We start from the raw sequence: 26,618 nt of genomic DNA, 5'->3' as shown, positions 1-26,618 counted from the left end.
GTGAGTAGGGCGCCGGTCCCATATGCCGGAGGTGGCGGGTTCAAACCCAGCCCTGGCCAAAAAAAAACACACACAAAAAAGAAAAATACATATCAAAAGTCTTAAAAGCATATATGCTCATTGATGTAATTATTTTTCTATTTTATTTTTTATTTATTTATTTTTCACCTTACATAGTTACCATTTTCTTATTTTATTTATTTATTTTTTTTTTTGGTACTGAGAACACTTAAGATCTACTCTTGTAACAAATTTGTAGTATACAATAAAGTATTGTTAACTGTATTTACATTGCTTTATATTAGGTCCCAAGAACTTGTTAATTTTGGATAACTAAAATTTTGTACACTTTGACTAACATCTGCTCATTTCTCCCTCCTCCCTAGCCTCTGGCAACTACCACTCTACTTTCTGCTTCTATGAGGTCAACATTTTTAGATCCCACTATTTTTTATTTTTTTGAGACAGGGTCTCATTCTGTTGCCTAGGCTAGGGTGCGGTAGCATTATTATAGTTCATTGTAACCTCAAACTCCTGGCCTCAAGTGATCCTCCTGCCTCAGCCTGTTGGGATTATAAGGCTTGAGCCATGACCCAGTGTACTCAGCCTTGTTTTAGTAATTCTAATTCTAGAAATTTTCTTGAAGAAATCAATTGGGGATGGATACGGAGTTTTAATCTCAATGTTGTTTGTGGAGGTGAAAATTAGAAACATCCAAGAATAGGGAGACTAGATAAAATGATAGTCATATGATAGAATACTATACAACCATTAAATTGATTTAGAATTTTTAATTATAGGGAAAATTCCATAATTATTAAGGAAAAAAAGCGAGTGATAAAAATACTGTATATAGGGCGGCGCCTGTGGCTCAAGGAGTAGGGCACCGGTCCCACGTGCCGGAGGTAGAGGGTTCAAACCCAGCCCCGGCCAAAAACCACAAAATAAATAAATAAATTAATTAAGACAATGAGCTTTTTTTTTTTTTTTTTTTTTTTTTTTGTAGAGACAGAGTCTCACATACCGCCCTCAGGTAGAGTGCCGTGGCATCACACAGCTCACAGCAACCTCTAACTCTTGGGCTTACATGATTCTCTTGCCTCAGCCTCCCGAGCAGCTGGGACTACAGGCGCCTGCCACAACGCCCGGCTATTTTTTTGTTGCAATTTGGCCGGGGCTGGGCTTGAACCCGCCACCCTCGGCATATGGGGCCGGCGCCCCACTCACTGAGCCACAGGCGCCGCCCGACAATGAGCTTTTAAAAAAAAAAAAAAATACTGTATATACTGTGGCCCACTTTTATTTAGAAATGAGGTTGTTAGTTCATTTTTAAATTGATAACCTGTTTATTTTGGAGGGGGGCTTTGCTTATTTATTCCTTCCGATTTTTTAATAATAACTGTATAATGCTTTATGATGAAAACAATATATAAAAATTAAAGTTTTTATCCTATCTATAGGGAGATTCAATGGAGCTTGAAATATGGTGTCTTGAAATGAACGAAAAGTAAGTGCTCTGTTTTATGGTCCTTGGTTGTGGTTGCTGAGGATAAAACAGATGACATCATGTGAAAAGCAGGGCTTTGTTTTCGGAGTCATGGAGGGCATTCTGAGCACTTAACAAAGCCAATAGGTCTTTGCTACAGTTTGCTTCATGCTTGGCTTCCAGCCTAGGCACAGAGATGACCTTCAGAGGGAGCGTCAATCCGAAGAGATTTAGACACTACAGGGAAAGGAGCAGCATAGAAAGCTGAAAAGGATTTGTTGTTTGTTCCCAGAGTACAGATAGTTCTCTGATTAAATCCCTTGGGAGCTCTTGTAACATGACTACTCTATTTTGTCTGTTTTCTGTGTGGCAGCCATCCAGTAAGATTCCCCTCACTGCACCTTTGTACAGACTGTATTGGTCATGGATTGGAAATGCATGTTATTTCCCTCCCCCATTTTCTTCTTTCAAGGCAGATTAGCTTACCTCCTGCCTGAAGCTTCAGTTTTCAAGAAGAGTATATAGGAAAATTGAGGAAATATCAACACATCAAAAGAAAAATCTTAGTGATAAGTATGTGTGGTGCGGGCATTATTTTTCTTTCTTAAATACAAAGCAATTGCCAGGGTACGGTCCAAAGTTTAGTACCAGACTTTTCTCTACATTTCCTGTTAGATCATAGAGACAGCTCATAAGAGAGTACATTGATATTATGTTTGCACCTTCAGTATGTGTAATTTATTGTCTTCAAATGTGCTGCTTTGTTTCTTAGAAACGTAACACTTCAAAGATAGGAAAAAATATATGGAGTACCTTTTGGTGCTCATCTGCCTGTGTCTAGTGCATGAGAAAGTAAAATTTTGTCTTATTTCAACAATTTATTGATAAACTGACAAAGAACTCTAATTACACCTTTAGTTCAGAATGTGTTTCAATGATAAATTTGATATTATAGAATTCCAATACATAATAGGAGAATGCTGACTGTGTCTGTGTGCTCCTCAGGTGTGATAAAGAAATCAAAGTGTCCTACACGGTATACAACAGACTGTCATTGCTGCTGAAATCTCTCCTTGCTATAACTAGGGTGACACCAGCCTACAGACTCTCCAGAAAACAAGGGCACGAATATGTCATATTATACAGGTAAACAGTATAGATGTTCATCTCGATTTACTCATCAACCTCGTCACTTTGCACATAGTCTGACTGGGATTCAGATGCTGTGACTGTGTTTTAGACACATGATTGGTTGGATTGTTGATGTTGTAGCTTTAATATGGTCACTATGTGGCTTCCTTTATGAACCTCAGTCTTTCGGAGCTACCTGGTTCAATTCCTTTTTTCTCTGTAGTCATGATTTCTATGGGATGGGTTTTGAGATACTACTGATATACATCTCAAAGCTGGACAGGGAACTTAAGACTTTTAAAAGCAGGCTATCCTTCGGGAGGCTGAGGCAAGAGAATCGCTTAAGTCCAGGAGTTGGAGGTTGCTGTGAGCTGTGTGAGGACACGGCACTCTACTGAGGGCCATAAAGTGAGACTCTGTCTCTACAAAAACAAAACAAACAAAAAAAAAACAACAGGCTATCCTGGCTTGGTGCCTATAGCTCAAACAGCTAAGGCATCAGCCACATACACCAGAGCTGGGTGTATGTGAATCCAGCCCGGGCCTGCCAAACAACAATGACAACTACAACCAAAAAATACCAGGCGTTGTGGCGGGCATCTGTAGTCCCAGCTACTTGGGAGGCTGAGGCAAGAGAATCACTTAAGCCCAGGAGTTGGAGGTTGCTGTGAGCTGTGATGCCATGGCACTTTACCAAGGGCAACAACTTGAAGGTCTGTCTCAGAAAAAAGAAAAAAGCTAAAAACAGGCTATCCTGGGAAGATTCCACAGCTTTCTTTTTTTTTTTTGGTTTTTGGCCGGGGCTGGGTTTGAACCCGCCACCTCCGGCATATGGGACCGGCGCCCTACCCCTTGAGCCACAGGCGCCACCCGATTCCACAGCTTTCTATATTCCAGGGTTAAATTAAAACTTCTCTAACAAACTGCTAATTTAATTTAAGTCATTAATTATAAAGAGCTAGTCAACAGTTAGTTATTTTCCTTGAAGTATTTCACCTCAGCACATTTATTTGGTATGTTTTTAGTGCGGGCATTGCGGTAGGTACAGAGAAGAACCATAAAGAGGCCCTGCATTAGGGGTGTCTCTAATCTAATGGGGGAAACAGTTTGCTGCAATGCCTGGCCTATAGTTACTTTTGTACATATTTTTTAGATATTTATGAACATTTTTTTTTCTCATATAGCATATAATGTATGAGACCTAGGATTCAAATTTGTCCTTATTTCATCTCTGACATCTACATGGGGCTTTATACATCACTTAGCTCAGTATTTATTGAATAAAGCCATGTGTATATTGAATTTTTAACAATATTAAAAAAATAAGAAAATGCATTTTAGGTATTTTTTTTTTCATTTTAGGTATTTTGAATTCAGACTGCTAATATAGATTGGCGTTTCCAGGGAGATTTATGGAAAGGTTCTACTGTGTTTATATTTTCATTTTTTCTGAATAGTGTCTCCTACTTTTTTATTCTATGGTGGAAAAGATTTTCTACTTTCTTAATACATTTTCTTTGGAATGACTTGTGAAAAGCATAAAGAGCTCCCCATAACTAAAGACTACTCATCAAAACCTAGTACCTTCCAATAGAAGTCCCAGACCAATTGATTACTTTTTTTTTTTTTTTTTAATTTTACTTTTTTTTATATATTATTTATTTCCCAATAGGTATCCTTCTATTTATTGACTGATTGATACAAAGTCTCACCTTGTCACCCTTGGGAGAGTGCCCTGTCCTCATAGTTCATAGCAACCTCAAACTCTTAGGCTCAAGCAATCCTCTTGCCTTAGCCTCCCAAGTAGCCATAACTACAGGCGCCCACCATAACACCTGGCTAATATTTCCATTTTTAATAGAGACAAGGACTTGCTCCTGCTTAGGCTGGTCTCGAACTTCTGAGCTCAAGAAATCCACCCACCTTGACCTCCCAGAATGGTAGGATTACAGGTGTGAGCTACCACGCCCGGCCTTTAATAGGTATACTTTTAAAACATTTGCAGGAGCAGAGAAGAAATTTTAATAACAGTGGCCACTTGGTTATTATGTTCCTCATTTCCTCACCAGCCTACTCTGGTGCCTACAGCTTAACTGAATGTTCCATTGGGAGAGGTGCTCATGCAGATGCAGAAAGAAGGCTTTGTTTATTTTTGTTTCTATGTGTTTTGGCTATCGGGTCTCTCAGAATAAAGTTTAAGGTAACATTTCTTTTTCTTTCTTTCCTACAGGATATATTTTGGGGAAGTTCAGCTGAATGGCTTAGGAGAAGGTATGTAAGAAGGCTAAAAAACACTTGTAGTGTTAGGAGTGCTCCTGACTTCAGAGATGAGCATAGTTGCCACCTGTAATCATATGTAGGTTGTAATCAATATGTATAATACAGGTAAAGTTAAGAATGCATGTAGGTAGTCCACGGAGCTGCCAGGGATAACCAGATAGTTTTCCCTCAAGTTCTAGGAATTCAGTCTTGTTTCTTTCTTTCTTTTTTTTTTTAGAGACAGAGTCTTACTTTGTTGCCCTCTGTAGAGTGCTATGGCATCACAGCTCACAGCAACCTCCAGCTATTGGGCTTAGGGGATTCTCTTGGCTCAGCCTCCCAAGCAGCTGGAACTACAGGCACCTGTCACAACGCCCGCCTATTTTTTTGTTGCAGTTTGACCGGGGCCGGGTTTGAACCCGCCACCCTCAGTATATAAGGCCAGCACCCTACTCACTGAGCCACAGGTGCTGCCCAGTCTTCCTTCTTTCTTATTCTTTATATAATATTTTGTTTTCCTAATTTCAGCAATAAGCATATTAAATGTATGTGATGAATACCAACAATTTTGAAAAACTGGAAATGAAAACAGGAAAACTAGAAGCTTTCTATAGGATGAATGATTCTAGGAAAGACACACTAGGCGTAGTGTCAACATTCTCTTCAAAAAAAGCTAATAGTTTTTCTCTTTTAGGCTTCCAGACCGTTCGTGTTGGGACAGTGGGCACCCCTGTGGGCACCATCACTCTTTCTTGTGCTTACAGAATTAACTTGGCATTCATGTCTACCAGGTAAGGAAGGGCCCAGGAACCAAAAGAGCTCTTAAAAAAATGTAAAGTGTTTTTTCACCCCAGACTTCAAGATGAAACCTACAATTAAGTTTTGCTGAAAGCAGCCCTTTCAGAAGAATAAAACTGAGAAAGAAAGAACACAGTTGTCAGATTGGGGAATTTGTGTGTCCCAGAGCCAATCTGTCTAGAATGTAGAGTTGGTGGTCTGTAGTTAGGCATTGTAATGGCTAAGGCTTTTGCAGTGCCGGCCAACACATTTAAGGTCAAGGGCCCTCTGAGGATTTGTGGAGGAGGGTGCTAGAAAGACATTCTAACAAAATACTGCAATCTGCTTATTGCATTTCAGGCAATTTGAGAGGACCCCACCTATCATGGGGATTATTATTGATCACTTTGTGGACCGTCCCTATCCTAGCTCCTCTCCAATGCACCCCTGCAATTACAGGTGAGGAATGTGAAAAAGTGTTCTCCCAAACTGTAGCTGGGCAAAAGCACCCATCCTGCCCTGGTGTGTAGAGCATTGTTATCAATAGTCAGTTACCAATGGGCAGGTGGCACTGATGGAGACCTCACATGGAGAGAAATCAAATGGCTAGTTTCCCTTCTTGCTGCTGCCTGTTAAGTACATCACCACTTGATAGGCACGGTGGCTCATGAGTGTGTAATCCTAGCAATCTGGAAGGGTAAGGCAGTGGATTGCTTGTGCTGGAGTTCCATACCAGTGTGAGCAAAAGTAAGACCCTCTCTACTAAAAATAGAAAAGTTAGCCAGGCATGGTAGTTCATGGTTTGTAGTCCCAGTTACTTGGGAGGCTGAGGTGGAAGGATTGCTTGACCCCAGGAGTTTGAAGTTGCTATGAACTATGATGCTACAGCACTCTAGCCTGGACAACAGAGTGAGACTCTGTCTCAAAAAAAAAAAAAAGCCAACATGGTGGCTCACGCCTATAATCCCAGCACTGTGGGAGGCTGAGGTGGAAGGATTGCTTGAGCTCTGGAGTTCGAGGCTTGTCTGAGTGAGGGTAAGACCCCAACTCATGAAAAAAATGGAAACCCAGCCGGGTGCTATGGTGAGCGCCTGGAATCCCAGCAACTTCGGAGGCTGAGGCAGCAGGATGCCCACAGCCTGAGTCTGAGGTTGCAGTGAGCTACAACACCATTGCATTCTGCTCTGGGAATAGGGTAGAACTCTGTCTCGACAAAAAAAAAAAAAAAAAAAGGCAACTGTGCACATATGCTCATCCCAACTCCCAAATCTGCTGGAGAAAAAAAAATACAAAACCCAGGATTTGAGATATACAGAATGTTTCAGAAAGTATGGGAACATTTTATTTATTTATTTTATTATTATTCTTATTCTTTTTTGAGACAGAGCCTCAAGCTATTGCCCTCGGTAGAGTCCTGGGCTTAAGCAATTCTCTTGCCTCAGCCTCCCGAGTAGCTGGGACTACAGGCGCCCGCCACAATGCCCAGCTATTTTTTTTTTTTTTTTGGTTGTAGTTGTCATTATTTGGCAGGCCCTGGTCGATTCAAACTCGCCAGCTCTGGTATATGTGGTTGGTGCCTTAGCCACTTGAGTCACAGGTGCCGAGCCAGAACATTTTAGATCTTGATGGTAGTAATATGACTTTTCAGTAGCAAGTTATTTAGAAACTGTAAGAGTGGCAGTGATTTGTGAAATGTCCTTGGCGTATTAAATGGTTTTCAGGTCGCCATCTGGCACAGTTATTTATATGTTGGAATGAAATGTCTCCAGGCCTAGATCCCAGAAAACAGAATTCTTAGGCAAGCTTGGTGGGTGTGTACCTGACTGTTAGCTATTTGGGAGGCCAAGGCCAAAGGATTGCTTGAGTCTTGGAGTCTGAGATTCCAGTGAGCTATGACTGTGCCATTGCACTCCAGCCTGGACAACAGAGCCAGACCTTGTCTCTAAAAAAAGAAAATTATAAATAACAAGAAAGAAAAAGTAAATAACTCTCTAGAAGTCAGAATAGATCCAGGAACAATGGACTCGTGAAGTATTGGATAGATTTGTTTTTAAGGTTTAGTTATTTGTTTCCTTGAGCATCTATTACTGATAATTCTTTGAAGATCCAGATCCAGCCCCCAACACTGGCCTGGTTTAAGAAAATACTCTCTAGGGCGGCGCCTGTGGCTCAAAGGAGTAGGGCACTGACCCCATATGCCGGACGTGGCAGATTCAGACCCAGCCCTGACCAAAAACTGCAAAAAAAAAAAAGAAAGAAAGAAAAGAAAAGAAAATACTCTCTAAAATGATAGGTCAGGTGAGATGTTAGGGGATTTTTTTGGTTGTTGTTTGTTTTTATTGTTGGGGATTCATTGAGGGTACAAGAAAACAGTTTACAGTGATTGTATTTGTTAGGTAAAGGCCCTCTTATAATTATGTCTTGCCCCCCAAAAGTGTGTCACACACTGAGACCCCACCATCCACCCTCCTTCCCCCTCTCTCTTTTTTTTTAATGTCACTTCAAACTGCTAGATGCTGCTCTCTGGAAATGTTTGAAATTATCAAGGTCTCACCATGGCTCTCTTGCCAGTATGAACTCTGCCTCAAACAATTCTTAGCACAGTTCCCATCCTTACCTAGTCCCCCTTTCTATCCTGTGTTAAATTGATGCCACCCCCATGAAATTTGGTAATTCTTTCCCCTCACTTTAGAACTGCTGGTGAGGATGCTGGAGTAACATACCCATCTGCAGAAGACTCCCAGGAAGTGTGCACCACTTCTTTTTCTACTTCCCCTCCATCACAGGTAGGGGGGAACAGATGCTGGGGTGGTGGTAGTTATTTGGTATATATAGGCCTTGTGAAATGTTGTCCAAATTTAGCTACAGTCCCTTTTGATCATAGTGGTGGTGATTTCTAGGGGATTATTTTGAAGGGTGAAAGATTCTTATCAACTAGATAATATTGCAGTGTTTCTAGTCTGTAACTATTCTTAACCTACAGGATTACATTTAGCCTTCCTGGGAACATCTTAAAAATTTCCTAGAAAATCAGTCACAGAAGTTTATATGCATCTAACACCAGGGAGATCTTTTAGTATATGCTTGTTTATTTTGTTCGTTTTTTTTTTCAGTTTTTGGCCGGGGCTAGGTTTGAACCCGCCACCTCCAGCATATGGGGCCGGCACCCTATTCCTTTGAGCCATAGGCACTGCCCTGCTTGTTTATTTTGTAGTTACTTCTTTTATGCCAGTGATTCTCAACCTTCCTAATGCCGCGAACCTTTAATACAGATCCTGTGGGTCTTGACCCACAGGTTGAGAACCACTGTTTTATGCAGTGGTAGATTTGATTCCTAAAAATGGAAGGAGTCCAAAAAGAACCAATAATTATTTAGTATAAAATGCCACTAAGAAACTTGTAGTGCAGCTTTTCTTAATAGTTAACACAGATTTCTGCCTATCTGCATTTTCTATCCAATAACTCTGACCATTAACTTTTCCACTTGAGTCAATCTTTGGTGGCAGACCCAATTTTCTTAAAACACAGGCTCCAGACAATGTCGTCAGCTTCTCCAGAGTAAGCCTCTTTGTGGTCTTACTGTGTATGTGGTGCTGAGACCACTTCAGCTAGGCAGCCATTTCTGCAGCTGACAGGATACCAGGAGCACACTTTTTGCCTTTCACCCACGTCATTAAGTCTTTAGCCTTGTCACCTCTAGACCCCTGTCCTGCTTGCATTGTCTCCATTCTTCCCCTCCTCTTTGACTTTCACATTAGATGGTTTCTTTTAGATATTCCTTAGTTTTTTTTTTTCCTTTAAATTAGCCTGAGATTATCCCTTTTCACATTTTATTTAGGGTACCTGAATACTTAATTAGCTATCTATGAATTTCTATGCTTTTGATTATGAAAATTTAAATTTTATAATGTTAGAGTTTTATTATGAAAATTTAATGTGGTTTTTTTAATTACGAAATTTAGATTTTTTTCCCCCATCCTGGGTTGTTAAGGAAATACTGGATTAAAGTCATGGTTCTAATCAGTTTCAAAAGCAGGAGTTAATATCTGAATGACATTGCAAAATCCATGGATCATCGTTATTTCTATTGTCCTAGTTTGTTTAGCGTGAAGTTTAAAGTTGCCTAAACAGTTTGGTTTGGAGGTGTGAGAATTGTTATTCCCAAACTTGTAAGTGTTGTATAGGCATAAATGTCAGCTTTGCTCTGGCTGAGGGAGCTTCTGGAATGCTTAGTGACACAAAGCAGTGCCCACAAACAAAGGATACTCCCTCCTTCTTTAGTGTACATTAATGGAAGCAGATTAATTTTCAGGTAATCAAACTGTAGTTATGTCACATGTGTTACTGGGTGCGGTGGCTCATGTCTGTAATCCTAGCCCTCTGAGAGGCCGAGGAGGGTGGATTGCTTGAGCTCAGGAGTTTGAGACCAGCCTGAGCAAGAGCAAGACCTTGTCTCTACTTAAAAATAGAAAAACTGGGCCTTGGTGCCTATAGCTCAAGCGGCTAGGGTGCCAGACACATACACCAGAGCTGGTGGGTTTGAATCCAGCCTGGACCCGCCAAACAACAAGGACACCTATAACCAAAAAATAGCCGGGTATTGGGCGGTGCCTGTGGCTCAGTTGGTAAGGCGCCAGCCCCATATACCGAGGGTGGCGGGTTCAAACCCGGCCTCGGCTGAACTGCAACCAAAAAATAGCTGGGTGTTGTGGCAGGCGCCTGTAGTCCCAGCTACTTGGGAGGCTGAGGCAAGAAGAATCACTTAAGCCCAGGAGTTGAAGGTTGCTGTGAGCTGTGTGATGCCATGGCACTCTACTGAGGGCCATAAAGTGAGACTCTGTCTCTACAAAAAAAAAAAAATAGCCAGGTATTGTGGCAAGCACCTATAGTCCTAGCTACTTGGGAGGCTGAGGCAAGAGGATCACTTAAGCCCAAGAGTTTGAAGTTACTGTGAGCTATGATGCCATGGCACGCTACCCACGGTGACAGCTTGAGACTGTAACTCAAAAAAAAAAGTAAAAAAACTGGCTAAGTGCGGTGGTTCGAGCCTGTAATCCCAGCATTTGGGAGGCCGAGGCGGGCGGATCGCCTGAGTTCGAGACTAGCCTGAGCTAGAGTGAAACCCCTTCTGTAAAAATAGCCGGGCATGTTCCAGGTGCCTATAGTCCCAGCTACTTGGGAGGCTGAGGCAAGAGAATCGCTTGAGCCTAAGAGTTGGAGTGAGCTGTGACAGCCCGGCACTCTACCGAGGGAGATACAGTGAGGCTCTGTCTCAAAATAATTAAATAAATAAAATAAAAACAGATAAACTGGACACCATGGCACATGCCAGTAGTCCCAGCTACTCAGGAGGCTAAGGCAAGAAGAGTTCTCAAGTTTGAGGTTACTGTGAGCTATGATGCCATGGCACTCTCCCCAGGGTAACAGAGTGAGAATCTGTCTCAAAAAAAAACAAAAACAAAAACACAATACATGTGAAATTTACTAAATGTAGAATATAAATGTCTTAACACAATAACTTAGAAAATGCTGTGAAGGCAATGTTAACCAGTTTGATGAAAATATTTCAAATTGTATATAAAACCAGCGCATTGTACCCCATGATTGCATTAATGTACACAGCTATGATTTAATTTAAAAAAAACAACACAATACAATTCACTAAGCAAGTTGGGCAGTTCACTAAAGATGGGTGTATCCCTCCCTTGTTTGTAAGCATTGCTTTGTGTCATTAGACATTCCTTGGTTCACTCCTATAATTCTAGCATGTTGGGAGGCTGAGGTGGGTGTATCACTTGAGGCCAGAAGTTCAAGACTGGCCTAGGCAACATAATGAGATCCCTTCTCTACAAAAAACAGAAAAATCAATAGCTGGGCGTTGTGGTGGGCACCTATAGCTACTTGGGAGGCTGAGATAAGAGAATCGCCTAAGCCCAAGAGCTGGAGATTGCTGTGAGCTGTGACACCACGGCACAGCTCACAGCAATTTTGTCTACCAAGGGGGACAAAATGAGACTCTGTCTCAAAAAAAATAAATAAATAAAATAAGACGCCACAGGCACACACACCCAGAATGATGTAGGAAAGCCTGCACCTGAGCTTTTTAAAGTTGTGGCCAACAAATGTCAGCTGGTTCCACCTGTCCCTGAAGATTCTGAATCCCTTGGAAAATGCTTTCACTCGAACTTTTCACTCGAACTGCCCTACACCCTCATTTGTCTTTGGCACACCTTGGGTCTGCTCTGAGGTCCTTCCTGTTGGAAGCTGTTCTTTGACTTCTTCCCATTTTTTTTTGACTAAAGACAGAATGCTTAGCTCAGGCTTCTCTGTGTTGCCAAGTCATACCAGTTCCACTCAGCTTCATTTTCCAGCTGCTCATTAGGGAGACAGGCATGCATGGAGCACCCTGAGATAAATATCACACTAGGGGCCCTCCCGAGTTTGTGCCTTCCTTAGGTGGACAGCCGTGCACCTTCACTGGCTTCACTTCTGACTCACCAGTGGCCATTGCAGCCTCTTTCTGCCCCTTCCCGAGTTTCTTTCATTTCTTTCTCAAGTCCCTTTTCTTTTTTCTTCTCGTTTCTCCTGTCTCCGTGTGTATCTGTGCACAGTGTGTGTTTACTGTCACAAAGGCACATTTTCAGACCCCTACTCCTGTGGTGACGGACACTCTGAGGGTCCCCATGCCAGGACTGGCCTTTTCCCATCAAGTGAGTCATATGGGAAGAAGGGGATATAATCAGATGGCATCTTTATATTTAAAAGTTGTAAATAAAGTACAGGATGTTATTTAAATGTCCCAAGCATTCTGGGGAATTATTTTGAGGCTTGGTATAATAGATTTTAACAGGACTCAGCCACAGCCGCCCAAAATAGGAGTTTTCATTTGCTCCTTCTACCATCGATGTGAAAAATACATGGAGTTATTTATATCAATTTCCAAATAAACAGTTCAAGACTGGTGTTCTCTCTTTTTTTAAATATAAATAGAAACCCTCCCACCTCCTGGGGTGATGAAGGTTATGATTAGAGAAGATGGCCTTCTGTTTCAAAGGGACCTCAGGACAGAGGAGAAGAGAGTGACTGGAGAACCTGATGGCTTTGGCTCCAAGTTCTGCCCAGGCTTGTGCTCCACAGATCTGCTGGGGCTTAAAACTGAAGCAGTTAGCTGAGTCCCTGGGGAAAGTGGGAGCAGGAAACTCATTTGAGGCCTTTGGGAGGTTTCACAGCCGGGAATCCTGATCTCAAACAAATTTCTGTTTTTTCTTCTCTAAAAAACTAGCGGTGTGGTCTGTCCTTACCCCTTATCCTATCAGGTCCCTCTACCATGGGCATGGGGGCTGGGAGCCATTCCTTATCTCTCTACAGGGAGCTCACTTGTTAGTTACACTCTAGGATTGCCTACTTTTTTCCTGCTTTTCCTCTGCCCCTCTTTGTTTTTCTCTTGCTTAGCTTTCCAGCTCTCGCCTTTCCTATCAGCCTGCTGCCCTGGGCGTTGGATCAGCGGACCTGGCTTATCCAGTAGTGTTCGCTGCTGGCTTAAATGCTACCCACCCTCACCAGGTATCTTTCAAGCTGGGGAGGACCAGGGGGTTTCCAGTGTTACCTCCTCTGCTCAGAGGCAGTTGAGGGACCTCTTACAGCACAAATATTTTTCTAAGTACTATATTCTGAAGCAAAGCTCTCTGGTAACTTAGAGGAACAAAGTGACTCTCTTTGAGAGGAAAGAGCCTCCTAGACTTCAGAAAGGAAAGACTTTGCCAGGATTTTTCTCTCTGTCTTTCCTATTCCCTCCCTAGTCATTGTCATGCATGTCTCAAATTAACTGAGTCCCAGAGAGGATAAAGACCCAGGGATTCCTACCCACTTGGTGTTAGCACATTGGTGGTGGAAAACTGAAAAGCACATACTATCTTTATCATGCTAGGAACTGAGTTCTCCCTCCTGTTCAGTGCTGCCATGATTCACTATATCTTTCCATTTTTCCCCACAGCTAATGGTTCCTGGGAAGGAAGGTGGAGTACCCCTTGCTCCTAACCAGCCTGCCCACGGTGCCCAGGCTGACCAGGAGAGATTGGCAACCTGCGCCCCTTCTGATGGGGCCCATTGTGCTGCCACACCTTCCAGCAGGTGAGTGATGTGATTCCACCACTTCTATGGCTGGCCTGGGCTCCCTGACCCATGTGCTTATTTGGTACAATCCGTACCAACATACAATTTGGTACATTTGCTTATCAATAAAAAGTAGTTGGCTCGGCACCTGTGGCTCAAGCCACATACACCTGAACTGGCAGGTTCAAATCCAGCCCAGGCCTGCCAAACAACAATGACGGCTGCAACCAAAAAAATAGCCAGGTGTTGTGGCAGGTGCCTGCAATCCCAGCTACTTGGGAGGCTGAGGCAGGAGAATCGCTTGAGCCTAGGAGTTGGAGGTTGTTGTGAGCTGTGATGCCATGGCACTCTACCCAGTGTGACAGGTTGAGGTTCTGTCTCAAAAAAAAAAGAGTCGTTTCGGCATTGGCTTGGCCTTGGCATTTGTGCCCACAATGTTGACTCCTTTTCGTTCCCTGATAATCTGATATTGCAGCTGGGATGTAAGGAAGCTGGACTGGGGTTTTGCTACTAACAGGAAATAGCAGTGGCTTGGTCCTTGTCACCTTTATTCAGTGCAGGGGCTTTCCAATATTTTCCTCTTATCTCAAAATTTATCCTTTGGAGTCAATCCTTGGCATTTCCAGAAGACCAGAACAGGGCATTGACCACAGCCTGAAGTCTAGGGCCATGGTCTGTCTGTGGTTCTAATTGGTTTGTCTTTTCTAATTACCAAGGTGATACAGTTTATAAAATTCAAGTAGTCATGATGACGTTAATTAAGTAGGAAGTGAAAGTTCTCATATTTCCATGCTGTAAAAATCTTTGCTGTCACCTCCCTTTTAGGGATGGGAGAATCTTCAAAGAGTTAAGTGGTTGGCCTAAGTTTACTTATCTCAGTTCCTCTGACTCCAGAGCCACCGCCCCTTCTTTCCATAACACTGGGCTCCCCCAGGACCCTGAGGGCTGCCTTGGCCTGGCTTGGCCTGCCCTGATCTCCCCTGATTTGGAAAGCCCCAGAGGTAATGAGATTGCTTTGTATCCCCCCTCCCACATCCTAAATGATCTTTCTCATCAGAGAAATTTTCTGATTTTTTTTTTTCCCGTTCCCACAGTGAAGTGGTGGGAAAGGAATTGTTTGGGAAGACTTTTTGTGCCATCACCAAGAAAAATAATTTACTTTATTCTTTTCTTTGAGACAGAGTCTCACTATGTCGCTCTCAGTAGAGTGCTATGGCATCACAGCTTACAGCAACCTCAAACTCTTGGGCTTAAAGCGATTTTCTTGCCTCAGCCTCACAAGTAGCTGGGATGACAGGCGCCTGCCACAACGTCCGGCTATATTTTTTTGCCCAGTTGTCATTGTTTTGACCTGGCCTAGGCCAGGTTCAAGCCCTCCAGCCTCCGTATATGTGGCCGACACCCTAACCACTGAGCTATGAGCACCGAAACAATTTACTTTATTCTTGGCTTCTCAAACTTTATCCTCTCTCTTCCCTCCCTCTGCTGGATGATAAAAGTCCTTTTAGTGCTCTAGTTTTCTGAGCCTTGATTCCTGGGGCATGTCTGGGAGTATCTAAAGATACAGGCACCTGTGTAGGGGGTTCTCAAATGCACATCCTAAGAGCTCAAAAGCCTCCATACAGATTGGACCTCTTGCTGCCAGAAGTCAGAGCCCACTTAGACTGTTTTGTCCTCCTTGAGCCCTTGTTTTTTAGTCAGAGTACGTTTCCTATCCCCTGCCCCTATGTCTGGCAGCCACAGCCTAGGGCCCCATTTCTGCTGCTTAGAGCCCCCTGTCCAGGACTCAACATCAGTCCAAAGGGCTGGGGAGGTAGGAAGGGGAACAGCCAAATGGAATGTGTCATTCAGAGACCTTCAAGAACAGAGAGATGGGCTCAATGCCTATAGCTCAGCGGCTAGGGCGCCAGCCACATACAGCAGAGCCAAACAACAATGACAACTACAACCAGAAGAAAAAAAACAGCCGGGCATTGTGGTGGGCACCTGTAGTCCCAGCTACTTGGGAAGCTGAGGCAAGAGAATTGCCTAAGCCCAAGAGTTGGAGGTTGCTATGAGCTGTGACGCCATGGTACTCTACCCAGGGCAACAGCTTCAGACTGTCTCAAAAAAAAAAAAAAGAAAGAAATGATTGAGGGCAAGGAATAGGGAAGAAACGCGGAGCGCACAGAGCATGGAGAACTTCAGCACAGGTCATTTTTTAGGGGTGAGGAGAGCTCTGGCTGGCTGATGAATAAAATTTGGAACTTTTTTTTTGAGACAGAGTCTCACTCTGTTGCCCTTGGTAGAGTGCTGTGGCATCACAGCTCACAGCAACCTCCAACTCTTGGGCTTAGGTGATTCCCTTGTCTCAGCCTCCCAAGTAGCTGGGACTACAGGCACCTGCCACAACACCTGGCTATTTTTTGTTGCAGTTTGGCCAGGGCTGGGTTCAAACCCGCTACCTTTGGTATATTGTTGTTTAGCTGGCCCAGGCTGGGTTCAAACCTTCCCACCCGCCGGCTCCCTACCCACTGAGCCACAGGCACCACCCCAAATTTGGAACTCTTAACTTTGAATAATGGCAATGTCTCTTGTGAAGTAAGACTTAAACTTAACATTACACAGTCTTACAGTATTTTTTTTTTTTTTTAGAGACAGAGTCTAACTTTATCACCCTCAGTAGAGTGCTGTGGCGTCACAGCTCACAGCAACCTCCAACTCCTAGGCTTAGGTGATTCTCTTGCCTCAGCCTCTCGAGTAGCTGGACAGCATCAGCCACAACGCCCGGCTATTTTTTTGTTGCAGTTTGGCCGCGGCCGGGTTCAAACCCGCCACCCTCTGTATACGGGATGGGCACCCTACCCACTGAGCCACAGGCGCCGCCCCATTCTTACAGTATTTTAACAAAATAAAGAAAAGTTAAAATTTGGTGTCTGACTCTGTAATAGATTAATGCTAAAATTACAGTTTTTTTATGGGCATTGGTTACCTGTATCTGTGATTGGTATATGCATGGTAACTGATGTTTATTATTGGTATTTCCCATTAAAATTTAAGCTTTAGGTCAGTGACAGACTACAGTGGAAAAAATTTTTTTCACTAAGCTTTACACAATTGTAACCCAAAGTTTCATTGATATTTGTATAACTCTTAGTTGTTCCAGGAACTCTGGAACAGATAGCCCTCTGCTATCTACTCAAAAGACAAGGTGACAGTGATAGCAGCCAGAACACATACTGACATCTCCCATGTGGGTGGGCCAGTGGGCTAACTCCTGCCCTGTGCTGGAGCCCCATCAGATGGTAGATTTATAGGGAACCAAGTCATCTCTGCTGTGGTTTGAGAATGAGTGCTAACCTTACCTGTTTTCCCCAGTGAGGATACAGAAACTGTATCAAACAGCAGTGAGGGTCGGGCCTCCCCCCACGATGTCTTGGAGACCATGTTTGTGCGAAAAGTGGGGGCTTTTGTCAACAAACCCATCAACCAGGTGATTCTTCTGCCACTACCCCCTGTGAGAATGTCTGAGCCCTTAGAGTGAGGCCCTGGAGTAGCATTCTTTGCCCAACACTGTGGAACTATTACAGTAGCATGCACAAGTATATGTAACCTGTGACACTCCTCCAGGAAAAGTTAAGAGTTACTGTTCTGTGACCTTTTCAGCCTCCCACAGGAGAGGGAGACTAGACACCATTTCGCATAAAAACATTGTGCTGTGTCATTGCCTCTGCCATGCTTCAACTAGGAATTTCCTCCTCAGTGGAGCCAGTGAAGCATGTTACTGAATTACTATAAGTCAAACTTCCAAAGCTGAATGCCCAGGGTGCCCAGCCCTTGTTTATGCTGTGGGTATTTGTGATGGGGGGCAGGGAGGCAGGAGAGCTTGGGGTCCCTTAGGGAGTCTGAGGGGCAGTGTGGTCAGTCTAGTTGTGTGAACTTGCTGGGCCTCTGGATATCTGGCAGCCTGTAAGGAGGCATGCAAACAGGGGATGGCCAGCACTAAGGCTTTTCTCTTCCATGTCTTTAGGTGACCCTGACGAGTTTGGACATACCCTTTGCCATGTTTGCTCCCAAGAATTTGGAGCTGGAGGATACTGATCCCTTGGTGAGCCCACCATTGACTACCAGTTTTAGTGGCTAGTGCAGTAATCACCTTCCTTCCTGGGCTGGAGTCACTGAATCCTTCATAGGCCATTAGCCATGCCCCTTGGCTTAGGGATTTGTAGCCAGCATTAAGTTCCTGCCTACCAGTTAAAAGTAACTTGTCTCCAGTTCACAAAACAAACCTGTAACTCTGCCTCACTCTGAAAACAGGTGAATCCTCCAGATTCCCCAGAGATAGCTTCTCCTCTGCAAGGCAGCCTGCACTCTGACGGCTCCAGTGTGGGGAGCAGCGGCAATGCCCATGACGACTTCGTTATGATCGACTTTGTAAGTTGCCATCACCTCCCTGACTTTCGCTGTCTCGGGAAATAAACCTAGAAGCATCTACTGCACTTGAACAAGATTTCCTTCACAGGGGTCAGATGGGCTGGTACAGACAAAAGGAATGGGACAGGTAGGGGCGTGTCTGGGGAGACATTTGGAGGCCCTTGAACAATAAGGTATTTTGTGCCACATCTCTGGTTGAAATTCATAAAGGAATTCAGCTCTATGGGTGGCGCCTGTGGCTCAAGGAGTAGAACGCTGGCCCCGTATACTAGAGGTGATGGGTTTAAACCAGGCCCCTGCCAAAAACTGAAAAATAAATAAATAAAATAAGAAATTTAGCTCTAAATGGAGATTTTTTTCTAGTGGTATCCACTTAGGTCCTATCTGTGTAGACCCTGGATAGATAAACCTTGGTTTAGGAAAAAGAGTGTGAAGGAAAGGTACATAAACCTAACCAAGGCAGAGGAATATGATCACCAGGATCAGAAGTCAGCAGGCCAGGAGAGAAAGGGGTAAACAAGATTCCTCTCCCTAAGATGCACCTGAACAAAATGGTTGGAAAGTAAACTGAATCTGTCTTCTTTTTGAAGAAACCCGCTTTTTCTAAAGACGACATTCTTCCGATGGACTTGGGGACCTTCTATCGTGAGTTTCAGAACCCTCCTCAGCTAAGCAGCCTCTCCATAGATATTGGAGCGCAGTCCATGGCTGAAGACTTGGTACGGAAATGCCTGCCTCCACTACAAGGAGGCAGACCTCTGACCTCCTCCCCTCCTCTGACGGTCCTTCCTGTTACTCCTCCCCAGCCCCACACCTCCCATCTTCCCCTGTAACAGGAAAGAGACATTTTAATGGTTCTTACCTTCCTCTGATCACACCTGAGATTTGCCTTGTACCTGGCAGTCATTATCTGAAATTTGCATGTGCTCAGTCCTTCCTTCCTCTGCACATTCTCAGCATTGTTTACACACTGCCGTTGTCATGCCTTGTGTTCTCTATGTGCTGGGACCACTAAACCAAGCTAGTCCAAAAGCTTTTGCATTCAGCTGTTTCTTTTGCCAAGCAGATCCAGCCATGCTGGGCAGAGAGATCGGGAAGTCCTGAGTGTTAATGTTTTTGCCCTTTCCTCAGAGGGCTCCTTCCTCCTTCCCTCATCTGGCCATTCTCATGCTGATACTGACTGTAATTACCACATCTCCGCTTAGGGCATTTCCTGTTTCTTGCCTCTGAAGGGCAAAAAAGTACCCTGCGTAAGCCTCAGATGTCACCATGAGATGTCAAGGTCCCTTTGTCTGAAGTGGAACTCCCTCCTCCCCCTGCCCCCGTGAACATTAAGAGGCCCTAGGAATAAACAACTGCCCCTGATCTGCTTTAAACAGAAAAGTATGCTTACTAGTGACAATACAGCGATACCTACTGTTATTATTAACATTTATTTCTTTTGAGACGGTCTCAAGCTGTTGGCCTGGATAAGAGTGCTATGGCGTTACAGCTCACAGCAACCTCCAACTCTTGGGGCTTAAGCGATTATCTTGCCTCAGCTTCCCAAGTAGCTGGGACTACAGGTGCCCGCCACAACACCCAGCTATTTTTTGGTTGTAGCTGTCATTGTTGTTTGGCAGGCCCAGGCTGGATTCAAACCCACCAGCTCTGGTGTATGTGGCTGGTGCCCTAGCCACTTGAGCTGCAGGCGCCAGGCCTATTATTAACATTTATAATGGCTTTCAGAGTGCCAAGCATTTTTCTAAGTACCTTAGGTAGCAGCCCTAAGAGGTAGATTTTCTTATTGTCCTAGTTTACAGATGAGAAGACCAGTGCTGTGATTAATGTGCCCATGGTCTCCCAGGGCCAGGCAAAACAAAGTTTTGGTCCCAGAGGATCTGGCTCCTAGATTTAGTCTTTTTTTTTTTTTTTTTTTTTTTTTGTAGAGACAGAGTCTCACTTCATGGCCCTCGGTAGAGTGCCGTGGCCTCACACAGCTCACAGCAACCTCCAACTCCTGGGCTTAAGCGATTCTCTTGCCTCAGCCTCCCGAGCAGCTGGGACTACAGGCGCCCGCCACAACGCCCGGCTATTTTTTGGTTGCAGTTTGGCCGGGGCCGGGTTTGAACCCGCCACCCTCGGCATATGGGGCCGGCGCCTTACCGACTGAGCCACAGGCGCCGCCCCTAGATTTAGTCTTTTAACCACTAACTCCTCTGCCTCTCATGACATGCACTTGGCAGGAAATGGGGTTCCAGTGCTCTGGATGTGAGGCTGCGGGCAGTGATGCTGGTTCTGAGGCTTCCCTCCAGCCTTAGGAAGCTGCAGCCAAACTAGCCTTGGCAGTCAGTGTCTGGGCCACATTACAAGCTGGGAGACAGGAGAATTTCCAACCTCTTAGGTACCTTGTGCTTAGGCCCTACTGCGAGGATCTCTTCCTGTGATGGTTAAACTCTGCAGATGCAATTTATGTTTGTTTAATCGCCAGTGGAGACAGACCACCTGGTTAGGATCAGATTTTTTTTTTTTTTTTTTTTGGTAGTGACAGAGTCTCACTTTATCGCCCTTGGTAGAGTGCTGTAGCATCACGGCTCACAGCAACCTCCAAATCCTTAGGCTTAGGCGATTCTCTTGCCTCAGCCTCCCGAGTAGCTGGGACTACAGGCGCCCACCACAACGCCTGGCTTTTTGTTGTTGTTGTTGCAGTTTGGCTGGGGCTGGGTTTGAACCCGCCACCCTTGGCATATGGGGCCAGCACCCTACCCACTGATCCACAGGCGCCGTCCAGGATCAGATTTTTTTTTTTTGTAGAGACAGAGTCTCACTTTATGGCCCTCTGTAGAGTGCCGTGGCCTCACACAGCTCACAGCAACCTCCAACTCCTGGGCTTAGGTGATTCTCCTGCCTCAGCCTCCCGAGTAGCTGGGACTACCAGGATCAGATTTTTATTCATAACTGTTGATACAGAGGCAGTTAAACTTCTCACAGTTCTATTTTCCTCTGCTTCTCTCTTTTTTACCATTCTCTCAGCCCTCTCTAATGCCTTACCACACACACACACAGCTGGTATAAAGATGGAGATTCCTGGGCCATGACACAGACCCGCTGACTGAGAAATTTCTTGGGAGTGTGGGGGTTCTGATGCCCAGCAAAGGGTGTGAAAAAATCTTTATGAACTTTTCTTAATTCATAGCACTCTGCACTTGCTCTTTTATTCTGGTCAGTCTGATCTGTGTCAGGGATATTTCATGTTAAGTTTCTGTGTCCTCCTATTCTTGTCATCGTCCTTTTCTCTCTTATTGAGTATGTGGCCCATTTGGACTCCCCAGACTGTTCTGTCAACCCTGTTGGCCCCACAAAGCCCTAACAAACTGACATATACCCACACCCATCCTGTCCCATCCCTGCTCTGCTGCCAGGCATTCTGCTTACTAGCTCCATGCTGCCCAGCAGGGCTCTTTTTCCCACTCCCTTCCTCATCTTGGGGTCTGAGCTGGCTGTTTCTTCAAGGCCCTACCTGAATAATCAGCTCTTCTCTCCCTTCTTGTTACAGGACTCATTACCAGAGAAGCTGGCTGTGCATGAAAAGAATGTGCGAGAATTCGATGCCTTTGTAGAAACCCTGCAGTAAAAGTGTCCTGAGTACCAGCAGCACCCTCCTTTTGTGGCCCCAGGGGACAGAGAGCCTCCCATGCATCAGCTGCTTCCATCCCTTATCCTGTTCCAAGCCAGGTGGAGGGGAGGATTGTTTCCCCTGTGGGGACCCAAAAATCCCTGCTCTTGGACCTCCTGGAAACTCCATAGCAACAGTTAAACCCATTACAGCAGTGAAGCCCAATACCAGCATTGAGAGGACTCCCCTCTGGCCTTGAAGATGGGAAGACCCTTTGTACAAAAGGGCCCTTGGAAGGCTCATCTGAGTGCCCTGCCCATTGTCAGCTGCTTCATAAGGGTGTCATCCTGTTCCTCCTGCTGCCAGCCTCTAGTCTGGGCCTGCCCTGAAGCTGGCCCCTTGCCTGCCTGCTGTTACCATCAACCATTTGACATTCCAACTGGCAACCCAGAAACTGGTACGGAGCCAGGAAGAGGAAGACGACAGTATTGGGAGGAAGGAGAGGGAGTCTTTAGGTTCTTTGTTGTCTCTTTCACCTCCTGCTAGCTTCTTCCTCTCTCTCCTTCTCTCTGCCACCTGTGCCTGTACTTCTGGCAATATGACAGGCCTGTCCGCCCAGGGTATTGAGAGCTCCAGAGCCAGCCATCCCCATCCCAAAGGTGGTGCAGCACTTCCTAGAGGGTCTGAGCAGCCCTTGGCCGCCTGTGCTCTGCTCCTCAGCGACATGGGAAATAACAATCTTGTGTCTCTAGACTTCTGTCACTGGGAGTCACGGCAAAGGTTCTCTTCATTTCCTTCCCCACTGCTGCTCTTGGGTTATAGAACACAGTAAATATTTATTACTTTCAAAGAAATCAGATATTTTATAGAGAAAATATGTTTGAGGTTAGATGTTTTCACTTGGGGAAGGTGGAGGGCTTCTTCCTGGGACAGTGGCTCTGCCTGTGGAGGCTCTTCAGAGTCTGGTTGCTGCTCTGAGGAATAGGGCTGGCTGAGGGCAAAGCAACCTTCCAGAATTGCTGCATTCGAATTGACTAAAGGCTATACCTGGGACACTGACATATTCCTGGTGAGAGTCTTGGGTCTCCCACAGCTTCTGCAGAATAACTGACTCCATTTTGGCTGCCCAGGAAGTCTTGGGCGCTAAATGTGATGACCATGCATAGTGCCCAAGGGACTTTGCGTGTCTCCCTCCTGCTGGGGTACTTGTTTCTGATCTTTGAGGCTAGACTGTGGAGCTTTTCCTCCTCCTGCCTAGGCCTGGCCACCACCTCCCTTTAGCCCCAGGGTCTGTATACTGCCCTGGGGTTTACTAGCTGGATTGGCTTCTTGTTGAGAAACCAAAGCTGAGCATGTGATTGACTTAACCCTTCAGGTATTTTTACTTGAAATAAGTCAAGTGCCTAGCTGTACCTGCCTGTCACCTGTCCTCTCCCAGTCTTGCTGGGAGCCCCGACCGAAGAGAGCTGGGCCTGCCCCTTTCCTCCTGGCCAACTTGGGGCACTCATCAGCAGTAGCTGTGCTTCCATGCAGCAGGTGGCTCTCAATTGCTTGTTACTAAACTCCATGTGACACTGTTCCACCTACAAGACCTCTGAGGGCTGGGGCAGGCTCTGGTAGGGGCCTCGAGTTCATGCATGCTTCAGCTGCCACAAAATAAATGTTCCCAGCAGTGGTGGCAACTCCTGTCTTTGAGGCAGAGCACTTGCGTGGCCTGCTAAACTAGATACAGCCACAAATCACTGGCTGTGAGGAGGAGAAAGGCCCCTGACAAATTACTGATTCCCCAACCCCAGCTGCTGCCCTCTTTCTCAGTCCTTGCATGGAAAGGCCTGTTGGCCATTGGCCACTGTTGTCCAAGGCAGTCCTCTTTGACTCCCTGTTGGCATCTGTTGGCAGCAGCCTTTCACAGGGCCCCACGTGAGAAGGCCAGGAAGGCTTGGCCCTGACTTTAAGCTGAACCTGGGAGGAATAAAGCAACTTGCAAGCTGGCCCTTGCCCCTCATCTGTGTACCATAAAAGGTATAAGCCCTAGACCAACTCCTGCAGCACCCTGGGGACCAGCCATCTGTCTCCAGGTGGTAGAGTCCTTCCTCCTCCTCCAGCCTATTTTGTTTGGAAATACTGAGTTACACTTCAAGATGTATTCAAGAGATTTCCAGTAAAATCTTTTCTGTACTTTACAGCCTCCTGTCCTGCAAATTGTCTTAAAACCTAGTGTTCCACCCTCCCCACTGCAGGTCTGGGTCACCAACAGCTTCCACAGAGAGGGAAAAGTGGGATATTGGGAAGCATTAAAAGACTTCAGAGCTGAGCAGGGCTGTTGGAGTCCTGGGGCTTGGCCTTGGCCACCTACCAGCTGTGCAACCCAGGGCTGGTCAGGAAACCTGCCAGTGCCTCACTTTCCCCATCCTGGGGCTTCTACTTGAATATTCTGTGAGGAAGGATATGAAGTATAGAAAAATCTAGAAAAATCTCCGTAAAATTTAGGACACTGTCATCATCCCCTTACAGGACAGCAAGAAAAACAAGGTCCCAGGCGGGAGTAGGGGGCTCCCCAAGCTGTCTGGAGCCTGTTGTGGCTGAGCGAGGCCAGAGAATAGCCTGAGAAGGGAAGGGGTGGCAGGAAGGAGCAGGAAGTTAGCTGCCCTGATCTGACCAGAGTCTCTATGGAGGCTACCAGGCCATCTCTGAGGAAGAGAGAAAAGTCCCAGGAAGAGAGAGATCAGTCAGCCTGGCCTCCAGGCACTGCAACCCCACAGCATCACCCTACGATGGGGGTGGGGAGCCAAGGGTGGAGCCTATATCCCAGAGGCAGAGATGATTCTAGAGCAGTGGTTCTCAATCTTCCTAATGCTGTGTTCCTTTAATACTGTTCCTATGGCTCGTTGAGAACTACTGTTCTAAAGGCAAAAGAGAAAAGCTGATGAGGGCTGAGCTGCCTCCCCACCCCTATTAGACTGAAGCTAGGCCTCAGGACAAAAAAAGAGCTAATTAGAAAACTAAATTCTTCAGCTTTTATTGAAGGATATTAAAAAAAAAAAAAAAGGAAAAGAAAATTCTAAATTCAGCCAAAAACCAGGGCCTGGGAGCCCTTGCTTTTAGTAACCTGCATGTGACACTGACTATACACCCAGCTAGGACAGAACTGCCCAAGACCTGGGTCACACATGGTGAAGAGACTGTTCTAACATCACCGTCAATTGTGATCCCCCTAAGCAAAGTGCTTGGCTGTCCATTGACTAGCAACAGTGTCCCACCCCACCCTTCCCCCCACCTTTTTTATTTTTTTTGAGCCTTAGTCTGTCTCCCTGGGTAGAGAGTGCAGTGACATCATAGTGCACAGCAACCTCAAACTCTTAGGCTCAAGTGATCCTCTTGCCTCAGCTTCCTGAGTAGCTGGGACTACAGGTACTCACTACAACACCTGGCTAATTTTTCAACTTTTAGTAGAGATGGGGTCTTGCTTTTGCTTAGGCTGGTCTCTACCCGCCTTGGCCTCTCAGAGTGCTAGGATTATAAAATTGAGCCATTGCGCCCAGGCCTGTTTTCCTTTTTTTCTTAGTGTCCCACCCCTTTAAAGCATCTGCTCACACTCTACCCCAGAACCCCTGAAGAGGCTAAGGTTTTGGTAAGTTGGCATTTGAGTCATTCAGCAGGGAGCCCTGCCAGGAGCTCACCCAGTCAACAGCTCCCTGGGTTTGGTCACTCTCCTGCTTTCCTGGGTCACTGCCTACCTGTCCCAAAGTCACCCACCTAGAGACAAGCAGATCGAGGGAGAGAGGGGAGGTAGCCAATGCCTCTGCCTCGAGGTACCTGGACGAGGGCCACAGTTGTGCAATGGGCCTGGCTTCCTGGGGCTGGTTGATAACCAACTTAACACTGCCTGATCCCATGGCTCACCCAGTAAGGAGAAAAAAGAACAGGCCCAACCGAGGCCACAGTAGCCTCCTGATCACAATTAGCAGGCCACAATACCTGGAAGTTGACTTTAACAGCTGTGCCAAGCAAAATTCTGTCCTACCTTCATTTTTTTCTGACAAAAAAAAAAAATAATAACGTAGTACATAAATCACAAAATTTACCTTCCTAAACCTTTAAAGCAAAGCAAAACCTACTGAAGAGAATAAAGGAAAACTGGATCTTTCACAGACTCCTTGGGACTTTAGGTGGTGTGGAAACAGCTTGGCTGCTCAGGCAGGGGGCAAGCAGGAGGGGACTGGTCAGACTGCAGTTCCCATCCAGCTGCTGCATGAATTTAGGACCATCACTCCATTTGCCAGCAAGCTGATGCTCACTTTCTTATCACTGAGCGCCCCCTGTGTTATGCACTACCCACTTTTTTTTTTTTTTTTGAGACAGAGTCCCTTAGTAGAGTGCCATAGTGTCTTAGCTCACAGTAACCTCAAACTGTTGGGCTCAAGTCATTCTCTTGCCTCAGTCTCCCAAGTAGCTGGGACTACAGGCGCCCGCCACAACGCCTGGCTATTTTTTAAGAGACAGGGTCTTGTTCTTGCTCAGGCTGGTTTCAAACGTCAGGCAATCCACCCGCCTCAGCCTCCCAAGTGCTGGGATTACAAGTGTGAACACCACACCCAGCCTACTACCCACATTTCTGATCCTCAGAGGAAACATGTTCTAATGAAACAGCTGTTGTAGATCTGGGGCTGTCACAGCACTGGCAAGTGACAGAACAAGGGTGCAAACCCTCGTGACTCCCAAGCCCACCCTGCTGTCCACCACAATCCATGCCGTCTTTTCCTCCCTCACTTGCCTAAGGCCCCTCCATGCTGCTGGTGCCTTCCAGTTAGGAGCATAAGAGGCCCTGGTCACAAAGTGGCCAGC

The 26,618-nt window shown here is 45.5% G+C and overlaps 1 protein-coding gene across 5 annotated transcripts in view; it reads left to right on the top strand.

The window, feature by feature from the left end:
• Nucleotides 1–23,954, top strand: part of ATG13 (autophagy related 13) — a 57,198-nt gene extending 33,244 nt beyond the window's left edge. For 4 of the 5 annotated variants that reach the window (XM_053560517.1, XM_053560516.1, XM_053560514.1 and 1 more), the window contains 14 exons: nt 1,461–1,507; nt 2,492–2,632; nt 4,848–4,888; nt 5,571–5,667; nt 6,014–6,112; nt 8,346–8,439; nt 12,265–12,363; nt 13,106–13,216; nt 13,647–13,783; nt 17,123–17,237; nt 17,775–17,852; nt 18,062–18,178; nt 18,769–18,897; nt 21,714–23,954. In XM_053560517.1, the coding sequence (XP_053416492.1) occupies nt 1,461–1,507; nt 2,492–2,632; nt 4,848–4,888; nt 5,571–5,667; nt 6,014–6,112; nt 8,346–8,439; nt 12,265–12,363; nt 13,106–13,216; nt 13,647–13,783; nt 17,123–17,237; nt 17,775–17,852; nt 18,062–18,178; nt 18,769–18,897; nt 21,714–21,791 (1,383 nt within the window). In that variant the 3' untranslated portion in view covers nt 21,792–23,954. The remainder of the gene's footprint in view (nt 1–1,460; nt 1,508–2,491; nt 2,633–4,847; nt 4,889–5,570; nt 5,668–6,013; nt 6,113–8,345; nt 8,440–12,264; nt 12,364–13,105; nt 13,217–13,646; nt 13,784–17,122; nt 17,238–17,774; nt 17,853–18,061; nt 18,179–18,768; nt 18,898–21,713) is intronic. The other variant, XM_053560518.1, reaches the window with a different exon arrangement.
• The last annotated feature ends 2,664 nt before the right edge of the window (nt 23,955–26,618 follow it).

This window comes from Nycticebus coucang, chromosome 14 (assembly GCF_027406575.1).
Source record: "Nycticebus coucang isolate mNycCou1 chromosome 14, mNycCou1.pri, whole genome shotgun sequence".
NCBI lineage: Eukaryota > Metazoa > Chordata > Mammalia > Primates > Lorisidae > Nycticebus > Nycticebus coucang.
Note: the sequence above shows the minus strand (reverse complement) of the source record. Positions and strands in the feature narration are given on the sequence as shown.